The 22,869-nt window shown below is 51.9% G+C and overlaps 1 protein-coding gene across 1 annotated transcript; it reads right to left on the bottom strand.

Annotated features, from left to right (window-relative positions):
- Positions 1-23: 23 nt before the first annotated feature.
- On the bottom strand, positions 24-18,098 carry tmtc1 (transmembrane O-mannosyltransferase targeting cadherins 1). The gene is made up of 12 exons (XM_062483503.1): positions 17,974-18,098; positions 13,223-13,391; positions 12,128-12,241; positions 9,422-9,565; positions 6,797-6,905; positions 6,274-6,376; positions 5,702-5,837; positions 5,461-5,605; positions 4,595-4,732; positions 2,758-2,880; positions 1,334-1,411; positions 24-1,171 (listed from the first exon to the last, which is right to left on the bottom strand). Exons 4-12 carry the CDS (start codon positions 9,538-9,540, stop codon positions 1,046-1,048), a joined length of 1,077 nt encoding a protein of 358 aa, XP_062339487.1. The 5' UTR covers positions 9,541-9,565; positions 12,128-12,241; positions 13,223-13,391; positions 17,974-18,098; the 3' UTR covers positions 24-1,045.
- Positions 18,099-22,869: the final 4,771 nt, after the last annotated feature.

Consider the following 22,869-nt stretch of genomic DNA (forward strand, 5'->3'; position numbering starts at 1 on the left):
GCTCCAAGTTATCAAAACAAATATATTTATTATTTCAATGGTACAAGTCATCAGTCATTGCACTAGTCAGTTCATATGTACTCCATTTTACATTCCACAAAACATTCCACATTTCATTGACAATCATCACAGCAACATAAACAGCACAAAATAAAAAATACAAACAAAGGATAAGAAATGTTAGATGAGTGTTAGGTCACAATGGCCGCGGGCTCCAGATAAAAGCTGTAGCCTTTACTTCCTGAAGGCAAACACTTGCTTCTAAGTACATCTTGAGCTGGAGGTGAAACGCGCACAACGACACATTAGCGTCGAGCCACCGGGCTTCCAAATTATCCACACACGTTGAGGCCTCAAGGGGTTTTCAGTATTGCCATTGCTTGCGCGTACCTTACATTCCAGACTCTCAGTCGCCATAAGCAGCGCCTTGAAAAGAAAAAAAAAACGATACACAGGTGTGAAATGCTCTGTGCCAACTGTTTAAAAGGATAAATATTGTTTTTTTTATTAAGGAGCTATCTTGCGGATTGTTTCGAGGTGGTTTTGTAACTGGTCAAGGACACGAGGAGTATGACATCCACAGGTCAAGTGTTGCATACAGAAGGATAACGATTTATTGAAATGAAAAAACAAACAAAAGCTTCTTTTCTTTTTAAAAGCAGATTGGTACTGCGTGTTTAAAGCTGTAGCAGGCTGGCTTTTGTGTGAAGCTTCTAGTCTATTTCCTGCGTTCAGTTGAGCAGGTCCACAGTTTCAAGTCTTGCTGGTTGAAACTCCCAGCAAGGACCTGACTCCATTTCCATACCCCAGGTTGTGTCACCCTCTCCAGGCTCCCCCTCCCCCACCACACACACCCACCCAGTCTTCTTCCCCACCCTGCAGCCAAACCACATTCAACTCCACGTCTTCATCCATGTAGGTTCACACAGATTCAGATCCAATGTCTTAGTCTGGCCAGCAGCTTGATAGCGGCTGATTGTCATCCAGGGTCTCCAGAACCTTGATCGATGCCCAGGATGGTGCAGTCTGAGAGGGCCTGTGTCACCTAGGCACCCCCTGTCAGCCTTCTCTCCAGGCGGTCTAGTTTGGCCAGGTTCTCCTTCAGGAGCTTGGAGCTGGGAGTCAGAGTCAAAGCCCTCTGGTAGTACATCCTGGCTGCAGCATAGTCCCCCTGCACAGACAAACCACACACACAAGTGTTACTGTGTGTGTGTGTGTGTGCGCGCGCGCTCACTTTTGAATTCAACAAATGTGGGCCCAAGACAGATATGCTAACGGGTGATGGCATGTAATCTGAGGATCGTGACTCTCTTGTGCAGTGTCGGTACTGTACCTTGATATGTTGAATGCCTCCCATGTTCATCCAGGCCTGTGACTGGTCCGGTTTGAGTTCCACAGCAAGCCTGTAGCTCTAGCATGGAGAACACAAGGTTACCTCAGTGTGGTGATAGCAAACAACCACTAGGGGGCAGTGAGGACTTCACGTTGGCACTGAACCGAGAAGGGGAATCAAGTTCACCGTTGAGTTTACGCGCACAAGCCATTACCGAACACAAAAGGGAAAATCTCAGCTACCCTCGCTGTGTGTTACGTTTGAAAACCAGGCCGACACAAGGCTCACAAACCGCAAACTGCAACACAGATATCCGATCCCTTTCGGCATTGTCAACCACCCCACCCGGAGCCCTTGTGATCTCACCAGGGCCTTTGTGATGGGACTTGGAAGAGGAACAGCTAAACAACAGATTGCTGAATGGTCCTGGCCCTGACCCAGCTGCTACGGAGGGACAGCCAGGAACCAAACTTTATCTGGAGGGAAAACTTCAGCTCAGACACAGCAGGCCTTTGTCGACTTTCTGAAGGCCGCATGAAATAATGGAATCGATGGGCGGGAATAAAGTAGGATAATAGAAATAGATACACAGCGAGAGGGAGCGACACAGAGAGATAGGGTGAGAAAAAGAGAGCTAGACAGAAAGAGAGCTATAGAGGAAAAAAAATAGTATCGTGCTGACAAAAAGAGATAGCCGTGCTCTACATGCAGAAATAGCGGCAACAACTAAACCAAAACACCAAAACGCACAGCAGAGGTGAGAGAGAGGTTCATCTGAGGCAGACAGTGTTCAGGGGACTGTGCGAGGGAGATTGGTTGAGGGTAAAATTGTTTGTTTGTCAACGCCGATGACGGGCAAGATAGGGCGTTATTTTATGATGGTATCACCTTCTTCTGGAGGGAAGAAAGCGAAAGGCGGCAAAAGGAACGCTGGGAAGCTGTTTGATGTAACTCCAGCGCTTTTATCTCCGTCTCCCTCAAGTGCGTCTGAAGAGGAGAGGAAGTATCTTCTCCTTCAAAACATCCACAGGCTCCTCTCAAACCCTCGCAGATAACGCCGTCTTCTTAAAAAGATGCAAATGATGTTTTTGGAGAAGTTGCTAAAAATATTCCCTGCTCTTTATTCCAGGTTTTTTGTTTTTGTTTTTTTTGCAGGATGGAAGGTTGGGAGACAGACCAATTAGTAAAGTGGGATTTCCGGAGGGAAAGATTCTTCATACCAAATACATGACGTCCTCTGAGGTGGAGGAGGGGGGGGGGAACTGTCGAAAGAGGAGTAAGGAGGGGACAGTGGAAGTCGTTGACAGGGAACGAGAGAGACAGAGGGATAGAGGGGAAAAAGAGAGCAAAAAGGGGACGGGAAAGAGGGAAAAAAGGATAGAGGGAAAAGAGAAAACAGAGGGAGACAAAGGATAGAGACTCACCTCAAAGGCCCTGTCCAGCAGGTTCATCTCTCGGAGCTGGTTGCCCATGGAGAAGTGGAGCTCCGCCCTCACAGACAGATCACTGGGCTTCTGCTGCAGGGCCTGATCCAGAGCATCCAGTGCCTGTGGATGCAAGGGGGAGGTTAATGATCACACACACACACCTGCAGACTGACGGCCCGAATCCTCCTAACGGTCTCTCTCCCTGTCTCTTCCACAACCCACCTTGCCCTTGTGTTGGGTTTGATTTCTTGTCGGGCTCTGCGGGTCACGAGTGTGTCGTATGTTTTCCTAGAGCAGAGTCTACTGTCCAGCCTGCCTTGAAATGACCGACAAAGGTGTGCTAAAACCCTTCATGCCGCTCTCGCCAGTGGGTGTTTGCGGGTCAAGCACTCTCCACTGGCGTGCCGCCAACAAAAGGGAACCTCCAAGCAGACGTTCAACCAAACCGTCGGAGGGACCATTGTTGATCGCCTCGCATTGCGTTTACCGTCTGGCGAGGAGAGGGCTCGAGTGGGAAGAGGAGCAGGGGGAGAACCAGAGCAGAGGGAGGGATGAGAGAGAGAGAGAGAGACGCACGCAGGGGGGGGGGGGGGGGTTCGAGGGGAGAGAAGGAGGGACGGAAGAAGACGAAAGCGGCGAGAGGAGAGTGTGCTTCACGGGCCTCTGAGGGGGACCCTTCAGGGACTCGACGGGAATACAATCAATCGCTTTTATGTACACCAGTGGACGGGGGGAGGGGGGAGAAAGAGGGGGGGGGGGGAAGGATGGAGAGACAGAGAGGGAGGAGAAGAGAGAAAGAGAAGAAAAAAAAAATACGGGGACGAGAGGAAGAGACCGAGAGCGGGAGAGGGAAGGAGAAAGAAAGAGATGGAGAGAAAAAAGAGATGGAGAGAGAAAGAGAAAGGAAGATAGAAAGAGAGGGAGAGAGAAAGAGAGAGGAAGATAGAAAGAGAGGGAGAGAGAAAGAGAGGGAGAGAGAAAGAGAGGGAGAGAGAAAGAGAGAGGAAGATAGAAAGAGAGGGAGGGAGAAAGAGGGACACCGAGAGATGAAGAGGGGGCGGGAAGACAGACAAAGTAAGAGCTGTGATATTATTGGAAGTCCATTAACAGGAGTAAGCAGATGGGGGTTTTAGTAGTCTGGAGCTCCATGTCTCTGGGGTAATAATTCCTGGCTGCCGACCAGGGAGCACTACTGACCCCTACAGGCCAGGGAGAGATAGCACCCACACTCCTGTCTGTCGAGAGGAGGAATAGATGGACCCTCCCCACCCAACACACACACACACACACACACTCCAGTCCCCATCCTCCAGCTAACATAATCCCAGAAACCATCTCTGATTGCTACAACACCAAAATACACTGGCTTCCCTCCAGAAACCGGGATTAGATCAGTTTATGTTTAATATCTACACACAGGATCCTTACCCTGCCAGATGGAGGGAGGGAGGGAGGGAAGGGGGGAGGGAGGGAGGGAGGGAAGGGGGGATAGAGAGTTAGACAGCCGATGGATGGAGAGACGAAGAGTAAGTTATGAGTTTGGTGGATTTGAGTGTTCCAGGTGGGCAGACGGACGGACGGGACTCTGAGTCTCCATGGCGATAATATCCAGAGGTTATGTGTTTCCATGGCTACTATTGCTTCCACGGTTATCTCTGGTGCTGCTGACCCTGAGGTGGTATATTTGGTATATTTCTCTTACACTCCTCCCCAGACACACACACACTATCACACACACACAAACACACTCACAGGTTTAATTTCACACTTTTCAACAAGAACATTTTCTCACACAGACACTAGCAAAAGACACAGAAAACACACACACACACACCTCTGTGTAGTTTCCGCGTCTGCTGTAGATGGCAGAGAGGAGGCGGTAGCACTCGATGCAGCCCCCTTGCTTTGAGATTATCCCAAGGGTCATCTTCTCTGCCTCTTTAGGGCGGCCTGCCATGGCTAGCACCTGGGCCTGGGGGGGGGGGGGGGGGGGGCAGAGAGAGGGAGTGACAATAGATAGAATAGAATGAGAGGCAGAGAGGGAGGTAGAGAGAGCGGTAGAGAGGGAGAGAGGGAGGTGGAGAGAGTGGTAGAGAGGGAAGTAGAGAGAGTGGTAGAGAGAGTGGTAGAGAGGCAGAGAGGGAGGTAGAGAAAGTGGTAGAGAGGCAGAGAGGGAAGAGAGGGAGGTAGAGAGGGAGGTAGAGAGAGCGGTAGAGAGGCAGAGAGGGAGGTAGAGAGAGCAATAGAGAGGCAGAGAGGGAGGTAGAGAGAGCAATAGAGAGGCAGAGAGGGAGGTAGAGAGAGCAATAGAGAGGCAGAGAGGGAGGTAGAGAGAGCAATAGAGAGGCAGAGAGGGAGGTAGAGAGAGCGGTAGAGAGGGAGGTAGAGAGAGCGGTAGAGAGGCAGAGAGGGAAGTAGAGAGAGCAATAGAGAGGCAGAGAGGGAGGTAGAGAGAGCAATAGAGAGGCAGAGAGGGAGGTAGAGAGAGCAATAGAGAGGCAGAGAGGGAGGTAGAGAGAGCGGTAGAGAAACAGAGACAGGGATAAGAGAGAGAGAGTTTAGGCCAGACACAGTCTTGGTATCCTAGCTCGACCTAGATTACAGCATGTACCAAGGGTGTGGATTTGTGGGCTCTACAAGGCCAAGTCCTTGTTTGACCAAAGTACATCTGTGAGTGTGTGTGTGTGTGTGTGAGCTCACCAGGGCCAGCCAGATGTCGGTGCTGTCTGGCTGCAGAGTGGCAGCCTCGCGGTACACCTGCAGGGCCTCCTCATAGCGGCCCGTGTTGTAGTAGAGCGCCCCTAGAGGCGTCAGGATATCCACCTTCCTGGTCACCTGCAGGGCCCTGGGGTCACACAAAGGCTCCATGGGTTCAAAGGTCACGGAGGGCTGTCGTTTCTGTAGGACTCCCATATTTGCATGGGGCCTCCAATCAGCTCACCTCTTATACCACAGCTCCGCCTCCTTGTTTTCGTTGGATGAGCGAAGCAGCCGACCCAAGTTCACCATGGCGACGTAATGCGCCGGTTTGAGTCGCACGGCGTGCTGGTAGTGGGCCGCCGCTCTCTCCCCCTCTCCTGGGGTAGAGAGAGAGAGGGAGGGGGGAGAGAAACAGGGAAGGGGAGAGACAAGGAGGGCAAGAGGGAGACAGACAGAGAAAGAGAGACACAGACAGAGAGCGAGAGAGAGAGAGAGAGAGAGAGAGAGAGAGAGAGAGAGAGAGACAGAGAGAGAGAGAGAGAGAGAGAGAGAGAGAGAGAGAGAGAGAGAGAGAGAGAGAGAGAGAGAGAGAGAGAGAGAGAGAGAGAGAGAGAGAGAGAGAGAGAAAGGACATAAAGACGAGGATGGAGGCAGGTGTGAGAATCAACATTTATTTTGAGTCCATTTCTGAGAGGCCTCCCATCCATCCACCAAGTAAGAATGACCGCCCCCCCCTCCCCTCCCTCCCTTCCCCCTCCCCTCCCCCCAGCCCAAAGGCAGCAAGATTAGATGGAGAGAGTGAGCTGAACTCACCCGTATCTACCAGGAACACTCCAAAATTGTTATGCAGGTCAGAACTCTCCGGGCAGTTCTCAATGCCCTGCAAGTAAACTTTGTTGGCCTCTGCAAAGCGCTTCTAGAAAAAAAAAAAAAAAAAATGGATATATAAATATATATGCGCTATATGAATACATATATGGCTATATAAATAGTACATTCGTGAGGAAAATACATCTGTAATTGAATAAATAAATAAGGTGTGTGAAACGCCCCCGGTGCAGAGATAAGGTTGCGGAGTGCCTCAGGTGATGCGGAGGTTAATGGTCGTGGCGTGTGTATAATTGAACAGTGCGGCATAATGGGGGGGTGCTCCCCCTACAGCAAGATTAACGACCTGCGACTAATTCAAATTTAATTGGAAAACGAGAAGTACAGCAGAACCCGTCGCGCCCACGGTGACGAGCAGGCGTGAAACGCGGAACGTGTTTGCGTTTGCGCATGCATCGGGGATTGGGGTGTGTCGGCATTTGGTAGGGGGGTCGGGGCGGTCTGTTACCTGCTCTGCATAAAGAGATGCTAGGCTGGAGTAGGCATCGGCGAACTGCATACCGAAGCGAATGGAATCGCTCAGGTGAGACTCCGCCTCTTCCTGTTTCCCCTGGGACCTGAAGGACGGACCGCATCGTCATGGAAAATCATCATCATCATCGGGAGCCTCATTGTCATCTGCGTAACCATCATCCTCCTCTTTAGTCACACACACAAGACTCAAAATACATAACTACGTACGCACACCCCCCAGAATCAGAGAGTCCCTAGGTGACCCTTGGCCCAGACCCAGCAGAGGAATGAGGGTGAGTTTGAGCCCCTGGCCCTGTGCTCACTGAGTCAGCAGGACACATAAACCTGTGGACAGGACACAGCTAGAATAATGGAGTTAATTAGTGTCGCAGCTATTGATGAGGCCCTCCCTGACACACTGGGGGGGCCTAGCAGGGGGTTCAGGCAAGAACCGTTCAGTGTGTGTGTGTGTGTATGCGGGTGAGTGTGTGTGCGGGAGCGCTCGTGTGTGTTTGAGATCGTTTACCTACTGACCCATGCAAATCTTTGTGTGTGTGCTCACATGCTGGCAGGGAGAAGCAAGCAATCATCAAACTCTTTCTTTAATCCAATTTTACCTCTTTCCATTCTCCCCCCCCCCCCCTCCCTCCCTCCCAGTCCTTGCCTTGCTGAGTCAGAGTCTCAGTGAGTCAGCTGATTATCTCAGGGATGCTGTTATCCCAATGTTTGTCCAATGAAGCTCCTGATAGACTGTCAGGGGAGACACACATACTTAGGCAAACACACACAATCAGACACACACACATGCAGATACACATAATCTCTGGGCTTCCCAGAGTGTGCACGCAAGTACATTCTGTTCCAGATTAATAATGTAACAGTTCAAATACACACCAATTAAAACAATGAGTCCAATTTGATTTCCCTAGTTTTGTGAATGGCCAGTGGTTGTCCAGGAACAAGACCAGACAGAAGGCTTAGCCCGCTTCCACATCGATGAGGCTCTCACCTCCGTCCCCAGCAAGATCCTCCAGCCGGTGGGAAACTCACACTCAAAGACTGTGAGGTCATTTTACATGGTGAAATATTGCCTCAAATAAGATGCCTGCTTCGCTCTTCCAGAAGTCTCCATCAGCAAGGCTAAGAGGGCGCTTGCATCTTCCGAGCCATGTGCTGCGGGTGTTGCCGGGCCTCCCGCGATAAGCGTGCCATCCCTATTGGCTACCGTCTGGCTGTGTCACTGGCCAATCATAAGCCTTCGGTCTGGTCTTGTTCCTGGACAACCACTGGCTTTTTAGAAAAACCAGGCCTATTACTGCAATTGGTGTGTATTTGAATAAATAAATAATTAATCTACAGATGGGACACACACATCAGACGCATCCGTAGTGCAGACAGAAGGGAAAGCAGTTATGGACTGAGACTGAATTTGTGTGATTTAAAAATCCTCAAGAACAGCACCCCGGTCTGCTAGCAGCACAGTAAACCCCCCACTGTTCAAAACCAAACAGCACATGCATTAGGGGTGTGCAGAGATATCATTATCTGTATCTGTTTACCAAATCAATCATCAGTATCTGGATTTGGATAGAAACCAGGAGTGGGCGGGGCCTAAGCCGTGCAGGGCCTGGTACGCTAGCCAGCTCACTGTGTGGCTGTAAGGGGAGAGGAGTTGGTTTACTTTTTCTTAACTTTGAACACAACTAGCCTGGAGACAATTTTCATCAGCCAAGCTAAATAGAGGCTCTAACTACAGTGACATTTTGTCCAAATGCGCTGTTCAAATTATAGATAACATAGAGTAGACTTTAAATCAACATATTTGAAATATAATAAGTCAATATGTAAATAAGTGTTTACGGGTGTGACAGCTTGTTGTGGGATATGGCGCACAGACAAACATATTTGCAACTTTAGCCAGCTCTTCACGAAACAGAGGGTTCAGCAGAAAAACTAGCAGCCTTAGTGTTTTTAAAAGCTAGAGCTTGCGTTGTAGATGTGTTCGTCCATGTGCTAATACAATACCACAACTTGTCATCCCTTTCTCGAGCTAACTAGCTTGGGGAGAGACCCCAGCAACTAATAATAATAAAAATAATAATAATAGATTTGATTTGTAATGCACTTTACATTGGAAACAAATCTCAAAGTGCTACAGTTAAGATTATAAAACAAGGTAAGAACATCAATCTTACAACTATTTGTCTGGGGAGCTACCCCAGCAACTATTCTGACAGTGAAGGAAATGGGATCCAAATCCAAATATTATCTGTTTACAAAGCCTTATCCGTGCTAATCCAAATAATGTATTCGGCTCCGGATACATCCCTAATGCAGATACACACACAGACACACAGACACACACGCAGACACACAGATACACACACGCCACCTCACACACGCGCAGACACGCACACATGCAGACCCGCACACATGCAGATAAACAGACACACACACACATACAGACACGCACACACTCGCGCACACAGTGACAGCTCCACTAAGCAACAAACACAATACAGTGTGTCTTATAAGTTTCCCCTCCAACTGTGTATGATAACAGACACAGAGAACAGTGTGTGTGTGTGTGTGTGTCAGTGTGTGTGTGTGTGTCACCCACTTGAGCAGGTTTCCCAGGTTGAACAGGGCTCGGTTGTGTTGAGGGTTGGTTTCCAGCGCTCTCCTGTAGTAGCGCTCGGCTTCCAGGGGGTTTCCAGTCAGGGTGCCCAGGTTGTTCATGGCGCTAGCGTGACGCGGGTACAGCCTGCACAGCACAGACGGGGAGAAAAAAGCCTTCAGGCTTGGCATCCGATATTGAGAGTTTTGGGCAAGGCTAACCACTGGTTCAAACCTCTCCCTCTTTCGAGCCTTTGAACAACGAATATGTGGACTAATATGACGAACGTCTCTTTCCAGTCATTAGACAACTGGCGCCATGAAATTGGCGTGATTTTGTTGTCGTTAGATTAGCAACATGGCAGCAAGAGTCTGACCCCAACCCGACCCCTGGGAACGGATCGCGAGAGGTGGACATGCTGTACCGGACACCTGCGGTTCCCGTAGCAACACTCTTCCAGCTAACAAGGCCCTTTTCAGTCCATTTCCAGAGGAGCAAATCAGACAATCTCAACAGACACACACACACAAACCGTCTTGAAAGTCGCACAGGGGCTGGAACATTAAACAAGGACAACTTCTCTGGGACGAAGCAATAAAACAAGCGTTTTTTTGGATGCCACTGAAGCCAAACAGCTTGAGGTCTTTTATTACCTCCCTACCCAGATGACAAAACCGTCGAGGACGAAGGAGGGGTTTCTATCGGGGGAGTGGGTCTGCTGTGGGCTGGGCTCAAGAAGTATGTTGTGTGTGTGTGTGTTTTGGATCCTGATGAAAGCAGAACGGGCTTGTTGGCTCATCCACAGTAGGGGGATTAGCAGCGACGCCTTGTATTGTGTGCTGGCCTGGAGCTTGTGTTCACACTGGAGATCTGGCTCAGGAATAACATTAGCACGTCCCTGCTAGCTGCACATGTAGCTACATAAGGGGGGGATGGGGGGGTAATAGAAGATGGAGATGGGCGGTTGTGGGAGGATGAGGAGACGGGAACAGACCGTTGGATGTGAGGGGATGGAGAGCGGTCGGGGAGAGATGGAGGTCGGAGGTGAGTATAGACCCGCGTTCCCCCAGGGTTGTCAACACGTGTGAGGCCGATTCACACACACACAGGCATGCACGTCTGTGGAGAGGACCGAAGGAGAGAGCAGAGGAGAGAGTCAGTGGGTAGAGGGGCCACTCATACTGGGCAGACTAGCTTCCCGTCTCCATAAAGTCTGTAGATGCCATTAGCTAGCAACCCACTGAATGAAATTAAAGTGCTGGGATCATTAGTTATAATAACCCAGAAATTGGGGGCGGAAGGTTGGATGGGAGGGGGAGGGGGGTGGGGTTAGAAGGTAGAAGACTGTGAGGCAATGGGAGCCTTTGCCAGTGACAGGCAGGACAAATGGGTCCCCTATTTCATTAAGCACAGAGTGGTGTGTGTTTGTGTGTGTGCGTGTGTGTGCACATGTGTGTTTGTGTGTGCTTGTGTGTGTGCACATGCATGCATGTCTCTGAGGTAAATGAATGGGGTGCGGGCATCAAGCCGAGACAAAGCCATTACACGCATGAGTGTGTGTGTGTGTGTGTGCGCGTTATTTTGCTGAACCCCTGTATGATGTGGTGCACAGTTCAACACGATGTAATCAAAGTTTGTTTCTGTTATAAAGAGTATTAAGACCTGGAACATCAAAGACAATCAATATCTCACCTCCCCCCTTAAATGAATTACAATGTTCATTAGACTGAGCCCCTTAAGATATTGTAGAAAATACAATTAAATACAATTTTATAAAAATAAAAAAAGATTAGGAAAAAGTACTTTGTTCTTTGAAAAAAAACAAAAAAAAACTTTACTATAAAATTTACTTTCCACTTAAAACAAACCTACCTGACCGTTTCACTTATGAAAGAGGTATAGGGGTGGGGCGTTTCTCAATTGGATTCCTCACCCCTTCTCAACAAGGTATCTGGTTGCTGCAAAACCTGACCGTAACCCGAGCGCCCCACCATCCTGGCTGTAGAGCCAGCACGCGGTCACATGATCTCCAAAACATCACGACTGGCACCAGGGTTGTGGTTTTGGCAGAGCGTCTGTAACCTGAACGAGTCTTATCAAGTTCTGTGAAGGGCCGTTGTTTGGCAGAACACTTGTATTGTTTATCTTTGCCTCGCCTACTTATTTTCTTCTGTGTGCCCAGAACTTAGAGCCGCAGGTTGCAGTACTAAAAGACAGTCCAATGTCAAGGACAGTGATTAGAACAGGGACCACTTTCAGACTGACCTGACAGCAGTACTGTAGCAGTGTGTAGGGTAGAGTGGAGAGACTGGTGTATAAAGGCTGACCTGAGAGCAGTACTGTAGCAGTGTGTAGGGTAGAGTGGAGAGACTGGTGTATAAAGGCTGACCTGAGAGCAGTACTGTAGCAGTGTGTAGGGTAGAGCGGAGAGACTGTGGTGTATAAAGGCTGACCTGAGAGCAGTACTGTAGCAGTGTGTAGGGTAGAGCGGAGAGACTGTGGTGTATAAAGGCTGACCTGAGAGCAGTATTGTAGCAGTGTGTAGGGTAGAGCGGAGAGACTGTGGTGTATAAAGGCTGACCTGAGAGCAGTACTGTAGCAGTGTGTAGGGTAGAGCGGAGAGACTGTGGTGTATAAAGGCTGACCTGAGAGCAGTACTGTAGCAGTGTGTAGGGTAGAGCGGAGAGACTGTGGTGTATAAAGGCTGACCTGAGAGCAGTATTGTAGTGGTGGATAGCTTCCTGGTGGCGGCCCTGGTCCTTGAGAAAGTTAGCATAGTTGTAGTGAACCTTGGCGTTGTGAGGCAGAGTCTGGATGCCAGACCTGAGAGAGGGAGAGAGAGACACACAGAGACAGAAACACAGAGAGAGAGAGAGAGACAGAGAGAGAGACAGAGACAGAGAGAGATTGAGAAAGATTGTTACTTTCACAAGACTACTTTCGTGCCAGTAAGAGGCAGACTAGCATTCAGAGGTGGAGAGTGAGCATTTAAAAATACTTTTTGTTTGTGGAGGTTCGGCAACAGTAAGCCTTGTATTTTTTCCCCCTGTTACTCCCTCCATTTCTGTCAGCGATGGGGAATAAAACAGTTCTTCCCATCACAGATAAAGACTGCTTCCATTTGGGCAGAGCGGACATTGATAACCGACAGCCATGGAATGGAGGGATGGCGGAGGGTGTCCTAGCAAGCTGTCCTTATCTGTTAGGGAGTCAGACAGATGGAGGGATAAACCGATCGATAAACAGCGGGGCATGCTATCCCCGAAAGATAACGTTGCCTATACACACGGTCTGTTCGTACGTGTGTGTGTGCGTGCATGTCTCCGACTGTGTGTGTGAAAGCTTGTCTGACCTATCCATGTTCTAATGCACTCCTGGATATTCAGAGTCATTAATCCTCAAGAATGAGAAATGAGAGAGCGGCAGAAGGGGAGGGAGAGAGAGAGAGAGAGAGAGAGAGAGAGAGAGAGAGAGAGAGAGAGAGAGAGAGAGAGAGAGAGAGAGAGAGAGAGAGAGAGAGAGAGAGAAAGAGAAGGAGAGGGAGAGAGAGGAGAGACCGAGAGAGAGAGAAAAGAGAGAGAGAAGGATAAAGAAAGGGTAAAAGGGAGAGAAGTAATAGGTTACTAGTGAGAGAGTGATGAAGAACTCAAGCCTTTCCATTAATCAGATCCTGACACACACACACACACACACCCAGAGCTATACCCATGTACACAACCACACACACCCCTCCCCACACCCCTCGCCACACATGCAAACCCCCCCCCCCACCCCCCCCCCCCCCCCCAGGAGACGGGGCCGAACCTGAAGAGGGCCTCCCGCGAGAGCCAGGTGTCGTTCTGCTGGACGGTCTTCCAGGAGAACAGCAGCAGGAGCAGCAGCGAGGACACGGTGAGGGCCGCGGCCCCCCCAGCGGCCCACCACCGAGCCCAGCCGGCCCAGGCCCTGGGCCACCAGGATACAGTAGCCCATGCTGGAGGAGGAGGAGCGGGGGACGGAGGGATGGAAAGGAGAGAGATGGGAGGTTGAAGAGAGAACGGGAGATGGGGGGAGGGGTGGGGGTGGAGAGGGAGAGGAAGTGCATGTGGGGGGGCGGGGGGGCGCAAGGAGGTGGAGAGAGAGAGAGAGAGAGAGAGAGAGAGAGAGAGAGAGAGAGAGAGAGAGAGAGAGAGAGAGAGAGAGAGAGAGAGAGAGAGAGAGGGGGAAGGTGGGGGGTGGAGCGGGGTTAGGGTTTTCAACAGTAAAGGGGATTACAGACAAACGAAGGAGGGGTAAGAAATGGAGGGAGGTTGACAGGGGGGGAAAAAGACAAAGAGAAGTGTTAATGGCATCGCCATGACCTTTTCAAGTACAGTACACGCCAACAAGCACTCAGTAGAGTACACTTAGTAGAGTACACTCAGTAGAGTACACTCAGTAGAGTACACTTAGTAGAGTACACTTAGTAGTTCTCTTACAGGTATATTATTTCCTTGTATCTTTTTCTTGGAAGCAAAGCAATAATAGTCACAGACCTCCCAAGGAACCTTTCACTGGGACAGGAACCTCGCACTTCCTGTTTACCTTTCAGATACCCCTGGTCGCCATGGAGACGGAACACAGACGCCCAACCCAACAGCTTGTCATAAACATTAGGACGAGACGCCCTTCTCGGTCTGTCTCATGGCTTTACCAGAACACGTGCGCGCACACACACAACACTCCATACGCGCTAGGCTCTTTTCAGAGTCCCAAGTCTTCCTATCAGTTTTCCAAGAAAATCCACTTTTTTTTTCCACAGGAAATATATATCAACCTAGGAGAGACCTGGCTTCCTGGCTATGCTCTTAACACAAACACACACACACACACCTCCATCCTCATCCTCTCCTTCCTTCTCCTCCTCCCCAGACACACTCCCACCTCAATACAACCTCACACTAACATGCAGACATCCTGGGTCAGGATGTATGTGTTTCTCTGTGTGTGTGTGTGTGCGCGTGTGTGCGTCTGTCTGTGTGTGATGTGTGTGTGCACATGTCAGCTCTGTGCAAACAGTGCTCTCTCATTCCTTCCACATCCCTGCACGGTTTCCACTAGGGCCTGGAGAGACAGAGTTGAAGGGAGCAAGGGAGGGAGGAGGGAAGGAGGGGAGGGAGGGAGGAGGGGAGGGAGGGAGGAGGGGAGGAGGGGAGGGAGGAGGGGAGGGAAGGAGGAGGGGAGGAGGGGAGGGAGGAGGGGAGGGAGGAGGGGAGGGAGGGCAGGGAGCAGAAGAACGAGGAGATACTGGAAGAGGAGGAGAGACAGCAAAGGGAGGAAAACAACCATAAAGAGAAAAGGAGAGAGAAAAAGATGGCAGGTCGAATCTATCTGCGGTGTCAAACCAAAACGTAGAGAGTGAAAGGGAGCGTGGCCAGAGTGAGATAGGGAGAAGAGAGGGAAGGGAGGGAGGAGGGGAGGGAGGACGGGAGGGAGGCAGGGGGAGAGCTAGCGGCAAGCTATTTAAAAGTCTGTCTGCTAATTTATCCTACAGAACAGATGGGTGCGAGTGAAGCAGAGGGATGGGGTGCGTGTGTGCGAGAGGGGAGTGAGTGTGCACACAAACGGCCGGACCCAGCAGCCATCACTCGTCCTCTGCCCATTCCCCTGTCAGCTCTAACGGCCGTGCCAGTGCTAATATTTGGCCCGCCGCGTTAGCGAGCCACCAATCAGAGCGTACGCTGGCCAGACGGAGGGGAAACACCAGTGTGGGATGCGACCTGGCTGTCACACGCTCAAACTCAACGAGCGGAAAACGAGACCAATTACACGGGTTTAGGCACAGCCCCCCACCCCACACACACACACGCGCAGCCCCCCACCCCACACACACACACGCGCAGCCCCCCACCCCACACACACACACGCGCAGCCCCCCACCCCACACACACACACACACACACACACGCGCAGCCCCCCACCCCCCACACACACACACACACACACATGCACAGCCCCCCACCCCACACACACACACACACACACACATGCACAGCCCCCCACCCCACACACCCACACACGCGCAGCCCCCCACCCCACACACACACACACGCGCAGCCCCCCACCCCACACACGCGCAGCCCCCCACCCCACACACACACACGCGCAGCCTCCCACCCCACACACACACACACGCGCAGCCCCCCACCCCACACACACACACACACACACACACATGCACAGCCCCCCACCCCACACACACACACACGCGCAGCCCCCCACCCCACACACACACACGCGCAGCCCCCCACCCCACACACACACACGCGCAGCCCCCCACCCCACACACACACACGCGCAGCCCCCCACCCCACACACACACACACATGCACAGCCCCCCACCCCACACACACACACACGCGCAGCCCCCCACCCCACACACACACACACGCGCAGCCCCCCACCCCACACACACACGCAAACGGCCACCACTCCATACACGCGCGCGCTCACACACAACCTCAAATCTCCCCCCCCCCCCCCCCGAGGACGACCCACCCGAGTTCAAACCCCTCAACATCAACAAATCCCTCCGTCCTCATTGTGACTGTCGGGCTGCTTCACGGCGGCGTGGCGGCGGAGGGGCTGTCTTGGGTTGTGACTCCCAGCCCAGACAGCCGTGGGATGCCGCCGCCCTCTCCATGTGATTGGCCTATGCTAATTCTCCGCCCGGGATTCGGCTGGAACCCGCGGCGGAAGCTTTCGCGGCGTGCCCAGGTGTGCGCTGGCGCGCGCAGCGCACGTGAGCACGGACACGGGGGTGTGTACAGGGCGCTTTCATCTTGTGTACACACACACACACGTACGCACACATACACAAGCTAGCATCAATGCTCGTGTAGATGCACACGCACGGAAACGTATACTAACAGCACACATACACACACACACACACAAACGTTCCTGCCTTGAGGTGTTAACAGCACCAGGTACTCTCCAGCATTAAAAGAATGTGTGATTGCACCGGAAGTTTCCGAGGAAAAAGCAGAGCACCATTGTGAATGAAAGGGAACGCCCGTCTAGAATCCCCGGCCTTGCCTCGCCGTTTCCGTGGAGACGCCTCCGCAAACCCGAGGCTCCGTCAAAATCGGTCTAGCCCACGGAGGCCTCGGGATCGCAGGACAAAAGGGAGGGGGGACGTTTCCGGAATCAAAGAAAATCAATTAACAATGCAAACAATGGTGACTGAGGGCTGTGCAAACGTTTCATTTGAGGAACAAACACAGAGGCTTTATCTGGAGATGGGGCTAAATGGACCATGGGGTTATGGGAGAGTGAAATGACCCAGGATAACATCAAACTCTGCCTCTTGCCTGACTCCCACACAGACACACACACACACACACACATCACTTTCTCTTTTTCCTGGTCCGTTTCCTTGATTCTCCCACACAGCGACACGCATGCAGACAACGACCGACACGCACACCATACACACACACACACACACACACAGGAAGTCATCTCTGCACTGTGTGACACACAGCTAATACCCTAGGCTGTGGAGGAATTCAGTTAGCGATTGTCAGATGCGTTGTGGGTAATATTAAAGAGTGGAGCGAGGGATTCTGCCTGGCAGAGATGGAGTGGGTTTTAATCCTGAGCTCAACTATGCAGAAAGCTTGTGGAGGGAAGAAAGCGAGAAATCCCCCTGTAGGCCCCCCTGCTAAACACAGATTAGACGTAATACTAGTTAGAGGAGAGACCGAGAGGGAGGGAGGGAGGGAGGGAGGGAGGGAGGGAGGGGAGGGGAGGGGAGAGGGGGGGAGGGAGGGGGGGAGAGTAGGAATGTGGGGAGGGGAGGAAATAGAGACATCCTGTCCCTCCGTCTGTCTGTCTGTCTCATACGGTATCACCGTATGAGACAGGGGGGGAGGGGGGGGGGTCTCTCCTCTCGTTCTGATTCTGCATGCAGGAGGCTGAGAGAACACACCACCAGGAGATCAGCTGTGGGGGATTCATTCCTGAGCTCTGCCCCCCCTACCCCCCCCCCCCCCCCCAAGGCTTCCTCCCAGCAAACCCCCACCCCCTCCCCGCCTGCTCTGACGGGACTTTTCAGGGTGTGTGTGTGTGTGTAGTGGGACCCCAGGGACAGGGCCCCCGCCCCCAATCCTGGAAGATGCTTAATAGAGAGAGAGAGATCAACAGACACAAGAGCAGCAATAAGTGCTGGGAATAGAGGGAATGGGATTCTCCTTTCATATAGGCGGTTGGAAGGAAGGAAGAGGGAATCAAACTGGATTAGCAGACGAGCCTTTGAGGACACTGAGACAGCACCAGGAGGGATCAGCTGATGAGCACAGGGTTAGCAGACATGTACCCTAGAACAGCACTGGCAGAACAGAGAGAGAGAGACAGAGAGAGAGACAGAGAGAGAGAGTTGTGAATGTACTGAAAGAGCACTTGATCACACAATGTTCGAGGGGGTGCCAAAGAAGTTAGAGGCTTAAGTGAGCTGAATCCCACAGTGCGGTGTTTGTCTGAACTGCTCTCCAATACACACACACACACATCTTATAGCAAACACACACACTCACCTTGGCATGTAGAGGACCCTCTCTGCCACCACAAACCCCACCCTGAAGAAGAGGTTGCTGGCTGGGATGAAGGGGAAAACCAGGAACATGACTCCCACCAGCACCCCCCTGCTCTGCTCCTTCTAGAGAGAGAGAGAGAGAGAGAGAGAAAGAGAGAGAGTCAGAGAGAGAGAGAGAGACAGAGAGACAAAGAGACAGAGAGAGACAGAGAGACGGAGAGAAAGAGAGACAGAGAAAGAGACAGAGAGAGAGACAGAGAGACAGAGAGAGACAGAGAGACGGAGAGAAAGAGAGAGAGACAGAGAGACAGAGAAAGAGACAGAGAGAGAGAGACAGAGACAAAGAAAGCAAGAGCGAAAGAAAGAAAGCAAGAAAGAAAAGAAAGAAGCAAGGCTAACAGGTTAATAACAATCCCATTCTGTTCTCCACCAAAATCCCATCTAGGAATGTGGAGCATGACAAGCACGCTTCAAACAGACAGAGCGACATTAAACACACTCATTAAGCACTCTTTCTTTCTCTCTTTTACCCGTGCACACACACACACACACACACACACACTGTCAACAAACACACACAGAGCCACTGCCAAAGCAAAGCGACTGCCGAGCGCATGCAATATTTAACAACAACGCGTGATTGTAATCGACGCGAACAACAGCTCATTCATTCGACACAGCCTCCATGCCGCACTCATTTTTAATTAGCGCGCGCCCTCGTTCCGTTTTTGCCATTCAGGGAATTGATTTGGACCCACAGAGGATAATTGGTCTAATGACGACGTCTTTGGCGGGAGTGCTGCTTCTCACTCGCTAGTCCAATCAGACGCACAATACATTGTCTCGATATAAACATCCAGACAAGCACTCTGTTTCTCCTGTCAACCAGACCATCACGCTGGCTGCCAGGGCTTACACACACACACACACACACACACACACAATGCCTCCACGCCCCTGTCGTCTCCCGTCGAACGGGGAGAGGTTAAGCGGTGCGATAATCATATTGTCGGCGAGCGTGATGGGCTGAAGACACGAACGTGTCGATTCTATCTCGTCGTGTGTCGTTGGTCCCCATTTATCATCCTTATCCGGGCCTCGGACCGAGCCCGCTGCGTTGGGCTTGCTCAAGGCCCCGCCGCTATTGGGCGACACAGACACCGTGCGATGTCACCGCAGGGTTTGTAGGTTTCGAAGGATAAACAGCCGAGCAATACTAAGAACTGACTTTCTCCCTTCTCTTCTGACGTTTCTTCTGCTTTTTCCTTCCCTTCGTTGGAACCAGCCGCCGTTTTGTTTCTCTCTGACCTTTGCAGTGTTTCCTTATCTCCTCTCTCCTCTCTCGTCCGTCTCGACTTGCTCAAAAGGTGACGGATCCAGTGTCTCGGGCCGGTGCCCGGTTACCACGGCAACGGCGGGCGGGTCGCACTTTGTCAGGCGGGAACACGGGCGCTTTCACCTCTCAGGCAACCTTCCTCTCCTCCTCCTCCCCCCCTCCTCCATCTCCTTTCACTGCGTCCCTGTCCATCTCTCCTCCTTCTCCCCCCCTCCTGCTCCTCCCCTCTTCCATCTCCTTTCACTTCATCCCTGTCCATCTCTTCTGCCCTCCCTCCCCCCCATCCTCCCTCCCTCCCTCCGCCCTCCTCTGCTCTGCTCTGCTGCCAAAGCTTTCCTGTCTATTTTTATTCGAGGCTGCTTTCCTTGTGATCCTCTCTCCTTCCCCTATCTCCGCTCCATCCATCTCTTCCTCTCCTCCCGCTCTCCCCTGCTTCCTCTGCTGATCAACTCTATTTGTTTTGCATGGCTCATTTTTTACAACCCCCCCCTCCCCTCTGCAGTAGAATGCAGCCCAGGTTGAGGTTCTGGATGGGATGGATATTAGTCTGGCATCCACACCATCTCTCTGGACTGGCATTCATCAAAGCACGTGACCCAGAAGAACCTTCCAGAACGGACCTACCATATGCCCCAGTACTGCCTCCAGCACTGGTCTGCCGAGCCAGACCAACAGATGGCCCGACACAATACACACACACACTCACACACACAAATCTGTGTACAGAAGCATACACACCCAAGCAACACACACTGTCTCACTCACGCACACACACACTTATCAGCCTACGTGAGCACACACAATCTGATGCTGGACAACGTGCCAGCACACCCAACAGTAGGTGGTCTTAGACCTCCCTGCTGTCTCTTATCCAGCCAGCTGTTGGACTGCGGAGCCAAGCTCTCTCTCTCTGCTCCTCTGCCTAATGCAGGCCTCTCCTCTGGGTGGCAGGACGGATATAGACCCCACCAACACACCCCCACCCCCTATCAACCAGCTACCCAATCACATCCACACCGCCACCGACCCAATCCCACCCACACAGCCCGCCCCCCACCACCAACCCAATCACATTCACCCCACCACCAACCCAATCACATTCACCCCCCCAACCACCTCCCACCAACAACCCAATCACATCCATACCCCCACCACCCACCAACCACCTACCCAATCACATCCCCTCCACCCCCACCACCAGCCACCCAATAACCTCCACCCCCCTCCTCTCCCCTCCATCCTATCACATCCACCCCCAACAGGATGGTACTTGGCTGCAGCGAGGGTTTGAATAGGAGACGAGGCGACCATCCATAAAAAGACTTTCTGGGGTCAAGGGCGGAGGCAGGATGAGGAAAGGCACACGCCAGGGACGCCATAGGCCGACGCAGCAATTACTTCCTGGAGTCAAGGGGTCAACTATGTCGTTTCCATCCTTCAAGAGAAGGATGGTGTGTGTGTGTGTGTATGTGTGTGTGGTGAGGGGAGGGGGTTATAAACCATCTCTCCAGCTAGGAGGAAGTCACACAGGTTAACCCGGGCGTGTCACACGGACCGCGCGGCGCATCCCAAGAGATATCCCAGGAGGGTTTGCAAAAGTGCGTGCGGGCGTGCGGCAAAGTGTGTCCGCTTGTGACGGGAGAGGAGAGAAGGGGGGGGGGTGTTAAAGGGAGGGGGGTGAACGGAGAAATGCAAAGAGAGAAAGCGAGAGAGAGGCTGAATTCCGCCTTAATCAATAACCCTGACCGCATCGCTCAGCAGGACAGTCAGAGCGAAGCGATTTGTCAAAGAGAGAAATGGAGAGAGAGAGAGGGAGAAGACGCAGGGGGGGAGGGAGTGGTAGGGAGGGAGGGAGTAGGAGGGAGAGGAAGATAAAGCAAAAAAGAGCATCATCTTCCTCCTCATCATCATCTGTATCTGTCGCAACAGTACGAGGAGGAAAAACAACACTGTCCACGGCTCTCTCTCTCTCTCTCTCTCTCTCTCTCTCTCTCTCTCTCTCTCTCTCTCTCTCTCTCTCTCTCTCTCTCTCTCTCTCTCTCTCATCTCTCTCTCTCTCTCTCTCTCTCTCTCTCTCTCTCTCTCTCTCTCTCTCTCTCTCTCTCTCTCTCACACACACACACACACGAAAGCATGCACAACTAAAATACACACACAAGCATAAACAAGCTTGCACCACAAACACACACAAAATACAAGAAGGAAGAAATCAAGAAGTTGACTAATCCCATCGTACAGAAGTCACCTCAATGTGTGTGTATGTGTGTACACACAGTTGTGAACCTCCCAGCAGAGAATGACTCAGCACTGCTCCCTCTCCTCTCTGTTGTCCCCGAAGTATTCATCATGAGCTCAGCATTTAATGTCCTTGTCCAATTAGCTACCTTCAATCACAATCTACTCTCTATGCACTCCCTCTTTCCCTCTCTCTCTTCCCCTCTCTCCGTATCGCACTCTCTCCCTCGCTTGCCTTCTCTCCCAATACCTCCTCTCTCTCTATCCAAATCTCCATATTTCCCTTTCTCTCTCCCTCCCTCTCTCCCCCTCTCTCTCTCTCTCTCTCTCCCCCTCCCTCTTTCCCCCTCTCTCTCTCCCCCTCCCTCTCTCCCCCTCTCTCTCCCTCCCTCTCTCTCCCCCTCTATCACTCCCTCTCTTTCCCTCCCTCCCTCTCAGAACCTCTCCCTCTCAGAACCTCTCCCTCTCCCTCTCTCAATTATCCAGCTGTGCAGTCTTTGCTTTTCTATTCTTTTTCATCTGTCTCTTTCAAGCAGACCCAAACATACACACACACGCGCGCACACGCACACAGCCTGCACAAGACCACACGCTGGACCACATGAGGAGCTCTCAGCCCACAAGCCCGTACAAGGACAGAGGCCACTTCGGTCAGTCAGAGGGTGTCACACAATCCCGTTGACACACAGCACACACTCCTGCACTCTCCATGGGCTGTACACACACACACACACACACACATTACTGCACACCCCAACTGACAAGGAGTGAGGATGTAAACAGAATTGAGCAGATCTGCGCTAATGATCTATTCACCATCTGTCTGTGATACGCACGCACACACACACACACACACACACACACACACACACACACACACAGAACAACCACGTCAGGCTACCGCATAAAAACTCTGACGAGATGCTGTATTGTGAAGGCGCAGTGTGCAGTTTTACCGTTTAACAACGGCGTACCATTTCAGACGAGAGGAGGAGAGAGGGTGCGGAGGAGAGAGAGGGAGAAGAGGAAAGGGGACGAGCAGGGGAATGGTGGAGGTGAGGAGATGGGGAAAGGGAGAAGAGGACATGTCGAAGAGGGGAACAGGGGGGAGAGGGGGAGAGGAGAACGTCGTCAAAGCACGCCGGTAGGATCAGTAGCGAGGTGTTGATCACACACACACTCTCCTCACATGCAGTCCGTCGCCAAGGCAACACCGGGGGGGGGGGGGGGGGGGAGTGAGCATGCGGCGCGGAGCGCCAAATCAAACTGGCGCGTTGGAGCACGTACGTGTGTCAAACGCATCCATGCCCTAGGATTAAGCGGCAC

Source organism: Osmerus eperlanus, chromosome 17 (assembly GCF_963692335.1).
Source record: "Osmerus eperlanus chromosome 17, fOsmEpe2.1, whole genome shotgun sequence".
Taxonomy (NCBI): domain Eukaryota; kingdom Metazoa; phylum Chordata; class Actinopteri; order Osmeriformes; family Osmeridae; genus Osmerus; species Osmerus eperlanus.